The following is a 16,862-nucleotide window of genomic DNA, read 5'->3' on the forward strand; positions in this document are numbered from 1 at the left end:
AGACATCCCCACTGCCACAGCAGTCAGAACCCCATTTCTCTATATTAACCCAGCCTTATCTTGAAAACAGGCACATTTCCAGGGTCAAGGCTGGATTTGGGAATGACAGATCAGAGTTATGACAGGATTATCTCTGAGGATTTCCTTCTAAACACCTCATCTGCCACAAGCTGAGGAAAGAGTATGTTGTTTAGTAGAAAACAGACTCCTAAACTAGCTTTTATAACATAAATGTCTTAACATGGGGCTTGATCCAGTGCTAAAACTCTGTGTGACACTTAGAACCTCCTTCATGGCAAACATTTTACCTGTTCCATGGCTGCCTCTGGGTGCCAGGTATGAGTAAGAACCCAGGATCAGAAATTACCTAATAAGGCCAATCTTTTTCTCACCTTTTTCTTGTCAGCTGACTCTGACTCTCATCCTGACGCAGCCCTGAGGAGGTGTGTTTGTGCAGAGCCAGCATCTGTCCCTCTGTTACTAAACACTCATTATTAAATTAATTACTGCAGCTCCTGCAGCAGCTAGAAGAAAGCAGAACTGTGCTGTTTGTGGTGGGTTTCACGGATGTTTGCTTTTCTCACTTCCTTTGTTCTCAGGCTTGTTGGCTCCATGTGAACTGTCATGGTGGATCAGTCCATCTGACAAAACCATAACAATAAAACACCCCAAAAACTGACCAAACACCCCAAAACACTTCTTATTTTTTCCTTGCCTTCAGTGACAGCAGATTCCCACTGGGTCACTTGGAAGGAAATGTATTACTGTAGCAGGATGTTCTACAAAGTTGTAATTGTAATTATGAAAAAAGTGCCAAATACCCCCAATTGTGGATCAGAACAGGGTCCCTGACACTCACCCCAGCTCAGGGCTCTCCCTCCAGCTACTTGCAAAAGAACTTCACAACTAAATGAAACAAAAATGGATAATGTAGAATATTTTTATATTTGGATTGACTCTGTACTAGAATATCCCTGTATGGGCCATTCACCTTGCACTTGGACTTGATGATCCTTGTGGGTCCCTTCAAACTTCGAATATTTTGTGTAATCTGTGAAGTATGAAGTGATTTGCATCTGTGGAGTAGTTCTTCATTGACTTTTGTGTTTTCAGTAAATTTTTCTGTCTCCAGAAGCCTTTCTTTTCTTCCCTTAAGGAGCATTAAGCAGCAAGGTTAAGTAAAGAAGTTGTTAAATAACTACATAATGAGACTTGATGACTTACGAGAGGTAAAACTTACATCTTTTGTATGTAGAGGGAATATGCAGAAATTCAAGAGAGAAATTGAAAGAAATGGAAAGAATTTACCCAAAAGGTTTGAGCCTTCATTCACCTAACATGAGTGGGGTTGGCTCAGACTATGTCTGTACAGCAGCCAATAGAAAGTGCATGTACTTTATTCTGTAAATAGGACACTGCTGACAGTAATAGTTGTGTGTATCTAATATCCATGAGCTCGACTCGTGTGCTCTCACCCGGAGACACGACATGTAGCATATCCCGAAGATCAGAACGAAACATAGGCTCTATTTAACGCATGAAACAATGTGAAATGCTTTGGCAGCAGAGCCCTGTCCCCACAATGTCGATAATTGACAGGGATGTGAATTCCCGGGGCCTTCACGGCCCCTCTCATCCACTCTTGGTCCCTCACGAACCCTTCTTGGTCCCTCACGTCCCCTCTCGTGTCCTCATAACTCCTCTCAGTCCTCCACGACCCGCTCGGCCTCCCAGGTCCCCTCGCATCTCTTCTCGTCCCTTTCGACCCCTCACAGCCCCTCACGTCCCTCTTGCTCCCCCCTCGGTCCCTCATATCCCCTCGTGTCCCCTCATATCCCCTCGTGTCCCCTCGTGTCCCCTCACGGTCCCGCCTCAGCCCGGGCGCGGGGAGCGCCCCCACCGCCAGGCGGCGCAATAGCGCGCGAGGGCGGCCTGAGGGCGGGAGCAGCGATTGGTCCATGCAGAGGGGGCGTGGCTTTTGGGAACCCCGCCCAGCAAGGCGGGCAGGGGCGGGGCTCACGGCGCTGTTCTGGGCAGCCATTGGGTGATGCCGGGGCGGGGCGGGGCCAGAGCAGCGCGCGAAGGCTCGAAGCGGTCCCCGGGCGGCGGGAGCGCGGGCGGGCCATGGCGGCGGTACCGGTAACAACGGAGGGCTCCGCTGAGGTGAGTCCTGCCGCTCCCCTCCGTTCGGCATGGCCGGCCGGCTGCTGACGGCGGAGGCAGCTCGCGGCTGCCTGAGGCCTTGCGGCTCCTCGGGCGGTGGTGAGGTGGAAGGCCCTGGAGGGACAGCGGGGGAGATGGCGGTTCCAGTAACCATTCCGGTACGGTGCTCGTTCAGGTTGCAGTGCCGATGGCGGAGCCAGTAGCCACCAGCCACCGGCCACCGCTGCCCGCCTCTCTTGATCACGGGCGGTCCCGCGCCTTCGCTGGGCTCGCCCTTCCTGTCAGACTACAGCTCCCGGCATGCCCCATGCCTGCCCTGCCGCCCGCAGGGCACGCTGGGAAGGCCGCCCTCAGCGGGTCTCTGGGCGCGGTGCATGCCGGGACGGCTGCTGGGCCCGCCGTGCCAGCTCTGAATAAAATTAATAAAATTAATAAAATTAATAAATAATAAAGTAACGAGTAAAAGTTGTCTGGTTTGAGTACGATCACACCAGCCAATGTCAATGCTGTGTTTTTGCTGTGCAAACTCGCATATATACTCCTGTGTATGTGAATAGCCATTTGTATTGATAAATATGGTAAATATCAAGGGTAAAAATAAATTTTAATAAATATGTAAATATCATAATTAAAATATAAGGAGGCAGCATGTGGATTTCATTGTGTGCGAGAGCTTAGCCAAAGTTTTAGAATGAATTTGGGTGCCAGCAGTCAGGACTGCATAAACAATATGTTACCCCATTAAAAATTAGGACATTTTTACTCCATTAAGAAAAATCGAATTTTGCTTTGTAGCTTCCACTGGAGGATTTGAACCCAGACTTGCAGAAACCCCTGGACAGCGACTCTGACAGTGGCCAGGGCAGCTGTGAGACAGCATCCCCAGGGCCCCTTGGCAAGAGCACAGCATCCTTCGAGGACAGAGGTCTGTAACATTCCCATGAATTGTTTTTCTCCAAAATTACATTTTTTGTTTCATAAATACCTTTTAGGAGATTGTCACTGCTTGAGTTGTAGGAATCCAAATTCTTGTTGTTGCCCAGAATGTGAGCAGGCATCTTTAAACATCTGAAGAGTATTTTATGAACTACAGAAAGAAAGAGACTGAATGGAATGTGTTTAATTACTTATTCACTTTTTACTTATTACTAATTACTTATTCACTTTTTTTTCCCTGTTTTGTTTAGTCTATGTAGCGATTTTTATTACTATTTCAAGGCAAGGCGCTACTAGTGAAGGGTTTTCAGCTTTGCCTTTTCTTTTTTAAGGTTAAAAACCTTTAACATCAATTTGGGTTAATTAAATGCTGTTCTTTGGGGAGAAGTGGATTTTGGAAAGTCGAGTTTGGAGCATGAAAGGTTTTTCATGCTTCCATGAGAAGCTCATTTGCTGTGGATGGTGATATTTGACAGATTTAATGGCTGTAAATTTGGTTGTTTTTTGATTAATTTGTTGCACTTTTTTATTTTCCTGTCTTTTGCCAGATTCAGAAGAAGAAATTTTTGTGCGTAAAAAAGCAAAAAACCAGAAGGTGCTTGAGGACAGTGAGAGTGAAGAGGAGGAGGAGAATGGAGGCTCAGCTGTGCAGGAAGATGCTTTGAGTGAGGACAAGGAAAATGGGGAGGAAAAGGAGAATTTTGCTGCTGAAAAGAAGAAAAAATCCCATCGAATCCTCCCAGCTCTGCTGGACAGTGATGGCAGTGACACTGGGGACCCACTGCAGATTGAAAACCTTGAAACAGGCAAGAGCTCTTCCTTGCCTGAGGGTGAGCTGGGACAGGAGAGACCCCTAAAATCTGGGAAAAAGTACAGAAAGCATAAACATAAACATGATGTTGAAGAGGAGCCAGCAAAAGAGGCTGGAGCAAAATCCAGGAGGAGAAAAGAGAAGGAGAAAATAATGGAGTCAATTAAACAGCTGAGGAAAGAGAAGAAACCTGTGGCAGAGGTGGGTGTTTAGGCACAAAACCTCAGATAATTTCTAATCTGTGTTAAATTTATTATTGCTTGTGGTTATTCTGTTCAAAACTTCACATTCCTGCAGCAGGTTGAGATCCACAACATACAATATCTGCATGTTCATTTCAGTTAAATTGCATTAAATTTGCAGTTTAAGGAAGTACAAAACCCAACACTTGATGATTTAATGCCATTTTAAATGAATGTCAAAGAACTAAAGGGGCCTTCTGAAAGGAATCACACAAATAATTTATTCTTCTGGAAGCAGGTGGATGGTGGTGAGAGGTTTCCCTTCAATGACAGTGGATGTCTTCTGGATGACAAAGACCTCTTTGATAATGGCTTGGAGGAGGAGGATGATCAATCCCCTGAGGATGAAGAGTCCCTAGAATCCATACGAGCAGCTGTGAAAAACAAAATGAAACACTACAAGGTAACAGTTGGCTGTGATACAAAAAATATTGTAAATGTACTGTCTTTGGAACTGATAGAAAATAGGTTTGGATGGGATATTGGGGAGGAATTTTTCCCTGTGAGGGTGGGGAGGCCCTGGCACAGAGTGCCACATTTTAAATTAATGTCAAAGCCACAGCTGTGGCTGCCCCTGGATCCCTGGCAGCGCCCAAGGCCAGGCTGGACAGGGCTTGGAGCACCCTGGGACAGTGGAAGGAGCTGGAATGCGATAAACTTCAAGGTCTTTAGCAACCCAAATCATTCCATGGTTACTGGATTTAGCAGGAATTTGTACCTGAACAGATTCTAAAACTCTCTGTGACCGTGGTGGGGCTGTGCTGCTGGGCAGAAGAGACAAGAGCCTTCTGGTTCTTGTTTTTAGAGATGGAGAGATGTTGTTCTGGCCAATTAAAAAGATAATTCTGGAGTAGGAGCTTTGGAATCAGCCCTTGTGTGGGGTCTGTGCTGGTTCATGAGCCACTTGCTGGCTTTGCTGACCAGTGGTAGCTCTGTACAGTTATTTTTGATGTGTTTGCCCTTGATAGCAATCATTGAATTTCTTCTTGTGCCCCATAGAACAAAGAACATTTTCCTGACAGTGAAGGCTACAAGCATGTATTTGATGAGGAGAATGAGGAGCCTGTATTAAAGGAGCCCAAAAGGAAGGTGAGGTCTTCATCTTTTTAAAGCTCTGGATTGTTGCTTGTCGTGACTAAAATGGTTTTGTGTGCACAGTGTGGTTTTGTTTTATTTTTTAAACTGGATGCTTTATTTTGACTCCTTGCTGTTTGGAAGGAAAAATAAGCTATTTAAGAAGCAGAGAGAGAGCCCCATGTTTTGTTCCCTGGCTTCAGAAACCTTTCTTTTCTCCCCTAAGGAGCGGAAAGCAGCACGGCTGAGTAAAGAGGCCATTAAACAACTGCACAGTGAGACCCAACGACTTCTTAGAGGTAAAACTTATACTCCTTTACATATAAAGAATTCAAACTGTTCAGAAATTCAGAGGAGAAATTGAAAGAATTTACCCAGAAGGTTAGAGCCTTCTTTGACCTAATGTGACTTATTGAGGGTTGAAGTGTGCACGACCATTTTTATCGAAGGACTCGTTAAAGGTGTTTTTGTAACTCATGAAAATAAAGATATTTGTTGTCAAATAAAGGGCTCAGATGATGTTTAAAATCTTCTCTCACTGTATTTCTCTGGCAGAATCATCAGTGTCTCTCCCATATCATGTGCCTGAGGCCAAAAGTGTTCATGACTTCTACAAGAGCAGGCCTCGACCAGCATGTCAAGGAAATGCCATGGCCCTGCTGAAGTAAGGACTTAAACCTTCCTCATCCAATTTTTTCATAAACTTTAGGTGTCTCTAGCTTTTCTTTGGAGGATAACCAAACTTTAAATCCATAAAAATAGGAAATTAGGAGAATGTCATTGCTAAACATCAGGCAATGCTGCTGTCCTTACAGAGTCATAATGTTGAAGTGATCAGGGCCAGGAGTCACTCATATGAAGGAACTTGCTAATGCAGTGTTACTTTAATGGGATTTAGGCTGAACCCCAGTATTTTACTTGGACTGTTTCTTCTCTGAGTAATGTGTGTTAAAATACTGCAGCTACAGTAGTCACAAAATCCCTCAGGAATTTCATACTCTGCTACTGTAACCAGTACAAAACTTTTACACTTCCTTAAGTTCTCATGAAGCTTTCCAGATTTCTGTCCTGCATCTCTTCCTACACATTAATGACAATAATTAGGAAATTATTTATTCCTCTCAGTTTGTCCTCAACCTTCTCTCCCTTTCACACTAACTATGGGTGTTGTGTTTCTTTCTGCCTCTTTTAGGTCCTCTAAGTACCAGCTGCCCCTAAATGAAGAATCTGCAACTGTTGGGAGCTTGAGCAAGGATGGCAAAGATGGGCCAATGGAAGGTGATCAATCAGCAGCTGCTGAGCCAGAAATGAACCTGGGCAGAGATGTTGATGCTTCTGTCACTGAGCCTCTTGCTGCTGAAGGGAGGAACTTGCCAGAGGACTGTGCTGAGCAGCCCAGGCAGGACAGGGAGGATTCTGATGCAGTTACAGAGACTGTAACTGATGATAACACAAAGGAACAGCAGCTCTCCAACTGCCTGAGCACTGACTGTGATGAGCAAAAGGAGAGTGAAATTCCTCCAGCATCTGGAGATGCCCTCATGGAAAGAGGGGAAACAGCACCAGATGTACAAGGGGAAACAAACACTCCACAAGTGGGGCCTGGGCTGGTGGCACAGCCTGAAAAAGTGAGGAAATCCAAGCTGGATAAACTTCGTGAACTGGGCATAGACCTGTCCATCCAGCCCAGAATCTGCTCTGACAATGAATCCTTCATAAACCTCGAGGAAGCTGATTCAAATAAAGGTATCACTTGTGTTGTAGTCCTAAGCAGTGTTGATCTGAGCTTGGCTGGAAAACTCAGAAATATTGAGGTGATAGAACAGTCAGGCACATTGACATACTTAGTATGGATTCTTTGAGATATGTTAACAGAAATTTAGAATTGGTTGGTGGATGGGAGGCTGGGCTGGAAGGGAATTGAGGTCTTGTGGACAAGTGGTAGTCAATGGTAAGATAGTTTAATAGTAGCTAATATTAATTAAATACAAGCTGCAGCATAAATATTCTGTGGTGGTTTATTATTAGTTGAATAGAATAGTTTTGCAAATATTTTAGTATTCAAGACTTAGCTTTAAGCTATCCTTTTTTAAACTTAGCTTTAAACTAAACTTTGGGGGCAAAAAATGCTTAAGGACCTATCTTTTAACAATCAGTGCTTTTCCATGCTATCACATTAATTTAATTAATGTTTATTTCAAGAACTAGAAGCCCTGAAAGCACGTTTCTTGAAGCACACTCTGCAGACATCCAGATCCAAAGGGGAACGGGCCATAAATATGAACATCATCCGTAAGGAAACAACATCTGATGGGAAGGAGGAGCTGAGAGCAGATGTGGTGCCAGCAGTTTTGGCTGCAGAGAGCCTGGAGGAAGCAGTCCACAAAAAGCCAGGTTGGTGGGGGAGAAGAAGAGACAGGGATTGAATTGGAAAACACAGCATGAGAGGAAAATGTTTCTTAGTGCTGCCCTACAGAATACAGGTGAAGGGATCTTCTTCTGTAAGATTGCTGGGTATGTTCCCCCTAATGGATGGCCCTGTTTTTATAAAAGAATTCTTGGTAGACCACTGAAATAGCAGTGGGACAGCCTCAGTCAGATCTTTGTGATTAATTCCTTAGATTTTTCCTGTTTCCATGAGAAGCTGGGGCTGCCCCATCCCTGGGAATGTCCGAGCCCAGCTTGGACAGGGCTTGGAGCAACCTGGTCTGGTAGAAGGTATCCCTGCCCGTGGTAGTGGTGGAAAGGGGTGAACTTTAGGGTCTCTTCCAACCCAAACCCTTCCCTGAATCTCTTCCTGTGCAGGTGAAAAGCTGCAGGCCCTGAAGGCCAAGCTGCAGGAGGCCATGAAGCTGCGCAGGACCGAGGAGCGGCAGAAGCGGCACGCGCTGTTCAAGCTGGACAATGAGGAGATGCTGGAGGAAGAGGAGGAGGAAGAAGAGATGACAGATGAGTCTGAGGAGGAAGAAGAAGAAGAAGAAGAAGGTGATCATGAGGTCTGTATGCAGCATTTCTCCATAAGCTCATCAGCATCTCTGTTCTCCTTCTTCTTCCCTGAGGAATGGAACTTTTGTGCACTACTGATTGGGGGAATTGCTAAGAATTCTTCCTAGAAACTAAAAAATTCTATACTTTTCATATTCATATGGATTGTCTAACCTTGAATCCATGAGTATTTTCTTTATTTATCTAAACACTATAAAATCAAATAGAAATGTTTAAAAGGTTTTGATGCCCCTTCTTTTTTATAAATCCTTGTCTCATTGCTGGCAGGGCCAAACAGCTCACATGCCTCACCTGGGGTAGGGTTTGCCATGACAATAATCAATATCTGTGCTGTGTTTGGGGATGTTTTTTAGAATTCACAATTTCTCCTTGGGGATGTTTTTTTAGAATTCAGAATTTCTCCTTGATGAAGCAGAGGAAGATAATGAAGATCCAGAAGAGAAACACATGGAAGATGGTGATAAAGAAACTGACAAAGAATCAATTGATGGAGAAAAGCTGGAGAAATCTGAGCATGGTGATTCTGTTCTGAAACATCCTTCAACAGAGTCTACATTGATGCTTTTTAAGGACAGCTCCTCAAAAATGGGGTAAATAAGCCAAGCCTTAAAAGTGGTGACTGAGAAATTTTAAATTTGATCAGCATGTGTAGATTTTTCAATATAAAAAGCCCTTTTAAAGTATTTTTGTGTTACCTTGGGTTTTTTTTGCAATTCATCCTTGATTTATTAGCACATACCTTTTATGAATTGCAGATATTCTCTTCCTGATGAAAAACTGGAAATGGAAGAAACTGTAGACAAAGGACCTAACAAGTTAGGTAAAGTAGAATTATTGCCCTAGATAATTGCCTTTTTTCCCTTTTTTTTTACTTAGCATATGTAAAAGTTTCTGTTTAAGACTGGTATTCAGTATTTCTGTTATTTCATCACCTGTATATACATACAGTATGATTTTAAAAGTTCAGATGAAAAATGGGTGGTCTTGAAAAAACTAGAGGGAAAAATACTGTTCAAAATAATACTGGAAGAAATAAGAAATGTCAGAAATCGATAAGTAAAAATGTGTAATATGCTTCCTGTGAGAAGAAGGAAATCCAACATGTCCACAAAATGAATTTTTAGCAAGGTGTCAGTGCTGCAAAATATTACATTGAGGTTTTGCTGGATTACACACACACAGAGAAAATTAAGCACTATATTTTTTTTTATTTCCAGAGGATGATGATTCATTTTCTCTACCAGCACTGCCAAAGGAGAACAGCCACAACAGCAGCTTTGAGTTCATTGGCTCCATGATCCCATCCTACCAGCCCTGTAACAAGCAGGCCTCCAGGGGAGGGAGCTTCTTCCCTGCAGCAGGGGGGTTCAGGTCCCCCTCCCCAGGATTCTTCAAAACAAGTTTTATCAGCTCTGCTTCCAAGGTGAGATTCTCCTGGTTGTGTCTTATACTAACACGGTGGGAAGTAAATAAATGTATTTTATCCTGATGGTCCAAAGAATCAACCCAGACAAATGCTTTGGTATCAGTGAGATCTCAGAAGAGCAAACTGCCCCTTGGGCTTGTGTCTACATTGGAATGGATAAAAAATGACATTATAAAACTTATATTCTAAATCATTAATGAAATTATGCTATAATCTGGATTTATATCTAAAATATGTGCATCATAAATATGGTTTTAAGAATGCTTACATGGGCTACACAACATCTGATGGCAGTGAGCTCCTGTGGTGTAGTGGAGCAGCATGGACATAATTTGATTCCTGCATGGTTTGGGTTGGAAGGAACCTCAGAGCTCATCTCATCCCACACTTTCCTCTGTCCCAGGCTGCTCCAAGCCCCTTCCAACCTGGCCAGGAACACTCTCAGGGATGGGGCAGCCACAGCTTCTCTGGGAAGTCTGTTCCAGTGCCCCTTGCATTTAGATTTAAACTAAACAATTTGCTTAACAACTTCTTGCTAAACTTAACTGAACAAATCCTTGCTAAACAACTTCTATATTTTTGTATTCCCTTGACTAGAGCTCTGGAAAGACCTCTGAGCCTTCTCTTCCCATAGAAGATTCCCAGGACCTCTATAATGCCTCTCCTGAGCCCAAGAGTTTATTTCCAGGAGCTGGGGAGTCAAGGTTTCAGTTTTCCCTGGAAGATGACACTCAAAGCCAGCTGCTTGATGCAGATGGGTGAGTGATGGGTGTAAAGGATGGTGTTTAACAGAAATAGGATGTGCAAACCAGCAAGATTTTTCTAACTATAGTCTTTCTTTCAGGTTCTTGAATGTTGGACAACACAGGAACAAATACCAGTCCTCAAAGCACCAGCTGCCACTGGCTAGCATGGATGAGAATGCCATGGATGCCAACATGGATGAGTTGCTGGACCTGTGTTCTGGGCAGTTCAGCAGCCAAGCTGAGCACGTGCCAAACACCAGCAGCACCAAAAAGCAGAACATGGAGGAGCTGCTCAACCTTTGTTCAGGGAAATTTGTGTCTCAGAGTATGTCCTCAGTTCTCCTTTCAGCTTGGCTGGTTACTTGGTTTAGAAGTTTTTAGCTGAGGTGACTTCAAGCCTGGGTGTTGATGCCACATGTGGAGTTTTGTCTTTGTTGGGAGCATGTGCAGTTTTATTTCTGGGGTGTTCTCTGACACTTTAAGAGCAGAAATAAGTTGCATCATATTTCTTTCTGTAGCAGGTTCTCCCACATGGGCTTCTTCAGTGTCTTCCAAATTAGAAAAAGACAGTGACATAGAAGATCCAATGGCAGAGGCTCTGGAGCTCTGCTCAGGCTCCTTTCCCACAGACAGGTTAGCATTGCTCTCCTAAAATTTACAGAAGTTAATTCTGGTAACTGTCTTGTTTCACTCTTAAAAGTGTTTTCTTGTTTAACAGCAATTTGCTGCCAGTGCAAGTGTGCTTTGTTTTGGAGGTGAAGGGGAGGAATATTGCAAATTGCTCAGCAATTACTCTAATTGGCAGCATAAACTGTTTCCCACAGCTACTGTGAAGGGAAATCCTTTGTCTTACACTGATAGTGAAAGAAACAGTGAAGAACTTCCATTAAACTGAGAAAAGATGATTAAAAGTGGGACTTTTTGGAGTCTGTTCTGGGCTGTTGCCATAACCAAATGTAAAGTTGGATACTTGGAGATTTTTATTGACTAAATTGGAGAGTGTATGGCTGCCTGACAAAAGGACAGTGAGGCTTAATAAGTGGGAATGTTAAGGGGATCCAAGAGAAATTTGAGAGGAGGAAAAAAATTGGAAAAATCAGTGCTTGTCCCATGGTTTCTGCAAGTGAAGACCTGAAGTCTTAAAACATCAACTCAAATGGGGATTTGAGGCATTTATTGCTAAATGCTGCTGGCAGATTGGAGCTCTGAGCACTCCCAGGGAATTGCTTGATAGCAGCTGAGGTGGGTGTTGAAACATTGCCTTGATTTACTGGAGATAAAATGAAAATGCTTTTCTCCCATTTATGTTTTCCTTAGGGAAGAGGAAGAAGAGGAGGAACAAGAAGAACTTGGTGGTTTTCAGCTTTTAACAGATGATGAGGCCTGTGCAAGTGAAGAGGTGTGAACTGATAGAGCCTGGCAGCTGCTGGATAAAATGGATAAAATTCCATTTATCTTTCTAGGTTTTTAATATATCCATCAATGCAAAGTACCACAACTTCCCTAACATGCTACTGAAACATTTTTCAGAGCAAACTTTGGATTATGTTAAAGATCTCTTTAATATAATGGTACAGTGAAAAAGGCAAAGGCAAATCCTTTGAAATATGCCTGATGTTTTAGTGTCTTGTTAATTGAAGAACAGACAAATCTGTGGTTACAAAGCAATCCACTCTGGGAAATTTCTTATTTCTGGAAACTTTTTCTTTGACAGGATGAAAAAGGTGAAGATAGTGCTGCTGAAGAAGAAGAACTCAGTGATGAAGAAGAAGAAGTGCTGAGACATAGACCAGGCTTAAAGAAAAAACTGTAATTATTTTAAAAAATCTTTAATTACCAAAGAAAATAGAATATTAATAGCACTAGAAGTTTAGTTTAGAATTATTCCCTCTCTAGCAGATGTTTATATGGTCTGGTTTTTTACTTTGGAGCTGTCATGGTACATGAATTTAACTGTGTCACTTGTGGCTTATAGATGATTTCCATTATATATGGAAATCAAAAAGCCACAATTAAACCAGTGCAGCATATTTTTTTGACCAAAAAAAAAGGAATGCAAGAATATTGTTGTCATTCCTCATGTCTTAAGATCTTACTTGTTCTAGCAAGAAAAACCCAGAGTTGACAGTTATTGCCATCATCTTTGGAATCTGGTGAATGGCAATGATTTGGGGTGTCACATGATGCCAGGCTATGTGTGTAAATGTGCAAGAACTCAAGGCTTGGTCTTTCCAAAAATTACACGAGAAATTAGGACACATCCTTAGGAAATGCATTCAGTTCGTGTCAAAAGATAAATCTTGCTTTCAGAAGATTTGTGTGATGGCTGTTTTGCTCCTAAACTGAACTTTTGACTTTTTTTCCTAGAAAACTGCAAGATTTCATGGAAGAGGAAGCAGAGCTGTCGGGGAGTGATGTGGGAAGTGAGGATGAGTACGATGGCGAAGACCTGAACGAATACGAAGAGGAGATTATCGACGAGGAGCTCCCAAACGATGCGGAATTAGGAAACCAAATACAGAAATTCCACATGTCAGTGCCATTCTCAGGAGGTTTTTGGGTGTGGGAGGCCCTGGCTGAGCTGTGCTAACCTGTCCCTGTCCCCTGTGCTGGCAGGAAGGCCATGCTGGACGATGACAAGCGGCAGCTCCGCCTGTACCAGGAGCGGTACCTGCTGGATGGGGACCTGCACAGTGATGGCCCAGGCAGGACCAGGAGGTTCAGATGGAAGAACATAGGTGAGCTGTCACACACACATTTGTGAAAAAGCCTTTCCTTAAGAGCTTTTTCTCCTGAGAAGCTGAGAGGCCTCAGGAACAAAATGTAAATAATAATTATCTACCTCTGTGGAATGCAACAGGTGCATCTGTGATTGGTCTCATGTGGTTGTTTGTAATTAATGGCCAATCACAGTCCAGCTGTCTCAGACTCTGAGAGTCACAAGCTTTTGTTATCATTCCATTCTTTTTCCTGTTCCTTTCTTCTATTCTTTTAGTTTAGTTTTAAAATAATAAATCAGACTTCTAAACAGGGAGTCACATCGTCGTCTCTTCCCTCTTCCTGGGACCTCTGTGGACACCACCACAGTGACCTATGATCCAGAGCTCATAGATTGAAAACAGAGCTTGTGTATATGTGAAGTAGCATTTTAATCCTCAATAAAATATTTCGGGCATAAATTGGTTGGGGGATGATTCTGGGGTTTTTTTTGTTTGATTGGGGTTTTTTTGCCTTGTTTGTTTGATTGGTTTTGGGGGTTTTTTTTGTTGTTTTTTACTAGCCTCCAATTTCAAAACTGATAGCTGACTGTCTTGGTTTGTTGCCTAGATTTTGCTTCACAGATGGACTTGTTTCAGAGAGATTCAGATAACGAGGAGGAGAATGAGGAGTTTGATGAGACAGAAGTGAAGTGGAGGAAGGAGCGATTTGAGAGAGAGCAGTGGCTCCGTGAGCAGGTGGGGTGAGCTGCTAGAAGGGCTTGCTCAGTCTCTGTATCATTGCTGGATGTAAAATTGTTTATTCCTCAAGTTAAACTTCAGTACTAAATCAGATTTCTCAGCTGAATGTGATGCTGTCCATTAACACAACAGGATGATGAAATATCTAAGAAATGACAATAACTTCTTACAGTAGAAAGTAAATAAAAATTAATTTACATAAAGACAATTACTTATAATACTGAATGAAATGTCCATTTGTAATATGATTTTTTTTCAATTGTCTTCTCTCTTCTACAGAAGGAAAAAAACAAAGAGCAGGAGGAAGAGGAAGAAATTGGTGGGGACAGTGCATTCATGAAGCTGGCAAAAAAAGTGACTGCCAAGTCCCTGCAGAAGAAAGGTGAGTTTGATTTTTATTGAAGTGACAAGAAAAGAAGAGAGGGAAAAAGTTCACAAACTGATCTTTCCCCCTTGTCTCTGCCAGCCAGCCCAGCAGTGGTGGCACAAGGCTCAGCTCTGCTACCCAGGAACCCATTTGAAGCCTTTAGACCTGCCAGTGACATCCAGGTGGGTGCCAGTCCTCAAAAATGGCATTTCCCACCACAGCCAAGTCAGTGCCCCTGAATTCTGGGCACTCCTGATGGGTCTTGTGGTGATGTGTGAGCAGAGATTAGATTTTCTCTGCAGAGTAACTTACTAAGCAACCTGCCTTGTTTCCTGAGAGTGCTTTAATGCAGCTTTTCTTTGCCTTGCAGATAAAGAATGGGTCACTCTTGAACAGACCTAAAGCTGTCCTTCAGAAGCTGGCAGCAATGTCAGATCTCAATCCAAATGCCCCTCGAAATTCAAGGAATTTTGTCTTCCATACACTTTCACCAGAGAAGAGTGAGGAGGCAAAGGAAAAATCAAAACCTCAGGTAAAGATTTGGGTAGCAGGTGCTACCAGTTGTGGAGATTATTTGAATACACACTGAAATCTGCCAAGCAGTTAAGAGCACTGCTGTCTTAAATATTCCCTGCATGCTCTCAAGCCAAATATTTCTCTCATAACTCAGAATTTAAGCTTTTTTTTGGACATTTTTGTAAATTTTAATGTATTTGACTGTCCTTAGGTGAAGAAGAGAGGCCCTTCTGCAGTGATAACATCAGCTGCAAAGCGGCCCAGGGTAGAAAGCTCAGAGGACTCCAGTCAAAGCAGAAGCATTTTCCAGTTCTTGGAGAGCTGAATATTCCTGTTTGGAGCCAGAGATTGTCTCCCCTTTGCCAGCTGCAGTTTATTTTGCCAATCTGCCAGAAATCACCAGCCAAGGAAACAAATGGGTGCCACCTCACTCACAAGTTCCAGTAATTTCCAGGCTGTGGTTTTGTGCTTTGTTTTTTCTCTGTCCTCTGTAGCAAATGGGAGCACAAAATCCATTCCTGGTTTGGAATGAAATGCTGACTTGATCTTTCCCAAGCATTAAGGAAACGTCCACTGCTGTGGGCTGTCCTCACAGGTGCTGCACAGGTATCAGTTCCACCTGGAAATGCCATTGGTGTGACAAGAAATACCTCAGGTAGCTGAAAGCACAATAAAGGAGGAATTTCTACAGCTCTGGGAGAAAAATGAAGCAGTGTTGGCCATGGCAGGACACTTGTTTACAATTGCAGCACAAAGTTTTAGCTGTGGCTCCCTCCAGTGTCTTATTTTCTTTAATGTTAAGCATTTATTAAGCTTCTCCTTTTTAGAAGCACTAATTTATCCTTGAAATGTTTACTTTGTGGGAAAGGTCCCAGTCTCTCCTGAGGCAATATGAGAAGGGATTTTTTCCAAGTTTTTATTACTGTTGATGTCCTTAAACTTGCAGATGGATATGTGTGTGGAGAGGGAAGAATGTGAGAGACGTGTGGGAGAGGAAAAGGTCTGGGGGGTTTTATTTGCATTGCTGGGGGAATTTGGGGTTGCTTTGGTTTGCCCAACTCCAGGCTATCTTTAACCATCCATTCTGTTGTTTTCATGGAAGCTGCACTCATCCAAGAGAAACCATCCATTGCTGGGCAGCCAGTAAGGAAAGGGCTGCTCTAGAATGAGGGAGTTTATAAAGAATTGTCACTCACAACTATTCTAAACAGTGTGACAGAAACATAAACCAGAGTGTCCAGCATTCCTGATGTTTCTGATCACAAGCTGGAGAGCAGATAATGGTGCCACAGGCTCCTGCTCTAAAACTAAACCTCTCTGGGACTGGATGTCACATACCTGAGGTGCTGGTACCATTGGAAATGTCTGAGCTGTAAATTTTGTAACATCTTGAGCACATGCCTGATGTGCTGTGTGTAAAATATTTTATTGTACAGTATGTTATAAAGAATTATGGTACTAATTGAAGTGCAACTTTACAATAAAACATGGTTTTAATTTTGGAGGCAGTTAGAATTAATTTATAGGATTTCACTTATGTCTTGGGGTTTTTTTCCCCCAATGTTTTATATTTCTATGTCTGTTTTTTCATTGCTGCCTTTTTTTTGTAGCCACAACTCAGCCCTTCACTAGGAACAGCTGCAATAATATTGGATTACAACAAAAACAACCCCTTGTGTTTATTGGAGTGTGGATTTTCAACTCCTCAAGTCTTCCACTTGGGTTTGCATTAAAATTCTTGGCCTGCAGAATATGGTTTTTTCCTGCTTCAATAGTTTTGGATTTTTTAGTTCCTAGACAAAACTTTCTTTATCCTGTTCTTAAGAAGTGTCTGTTTTAGTTCAGTGCAGCAATTCTAATGATTGGTGTACCTGGATTTGGGATTGGAGGTTTAGGGAAGAGGAATGACCTTTCCTTCTTCATTATCAGACTTTTCTTGAAGCACCAAATTACAAAAATATTTCTGAACACCCACTTAATTCTTTATCAGTGTTTCACTGATATGAAAGTTGAACTAATTCAGCCCAGCTTTGTTGGGTAACAACATTCAAGCTCCAAATTTGGGCATTTTCTCAGAATTTTGCTCTTGCTCTGCCACTAGAGTGCAGCAAGAGAAT

At 42.7% G+C, this 16,862-nt stretch overlaps 1 protein-coding gene across 1 annotated transcript; it reads left to right on the forward strand.

Annotated features, from left to right (window-relative positions):
• The first annotated feature begins 2,108 nt into the window (after positions 1 to 2,108).
• CLSPN (claspin) lies at positions 2,109 to 16,247 on the forward strand. The gene is made up of 25 exons (XM_058040190.1): positions 2,109 to 2,163; positions 2,959 to 3,088; positions 3,648 to 4,111; positions 4,391 to 4,555; positions 5,152 to 5,241; positions 5,453 to 5,525; positions 5,782 to 5,890; positions 6,419 to 6,972; positions 7,429 to 7,620; positions 8,032 to 8,222; positions 8,620 to 8,822; positions 8,988 to 9,052; positions 9,450 to 9,655; positions 10,256 to 10,416; positions 10,503 to 10,729; positions 10,923 to 11,037; positions 11,722 to 11,803; positions 12,119 to 12,213; positions 12,772 to 12,936; positions 13,021 to 13,142; positions 13,732 to 13,859; positions 14,142 to 14,244; positions 14,329 to 14,411; positions 14,600 to 14,761; positions 14,957 to 16,247. The coding sequence occupies exons 1-25, from the start codon at positions 2,125 to 2,127 to the stop codon at positions 15,068 to 15,070; spliced, it is 4,038 nt and encodes a 1,345-aa protein (XP_057896173.1). The 5' UTR covers positions 2,109 to 2,124; the 3' UTR covers positions 15,071 to 16,247.
• Positions 16,248 to 16,862: the final 615 nt, after the last annotated feature.

The sequence above is a fragment of the Melospiza georgiana genome, chromosome 24, assembly GCF_028018845.1.
Source record: "Melospiza georgiana isolate bMelGeo1 chromosome 24, bMelGeo1.pri, whole genome shotgun sequence".
Classification (NCBI taxonomy): Eukaryota; Metazoa; Chordata; class Aves; order Passeriformes; family Passerellidae; genus Melospiza; species Melospiza georgiana.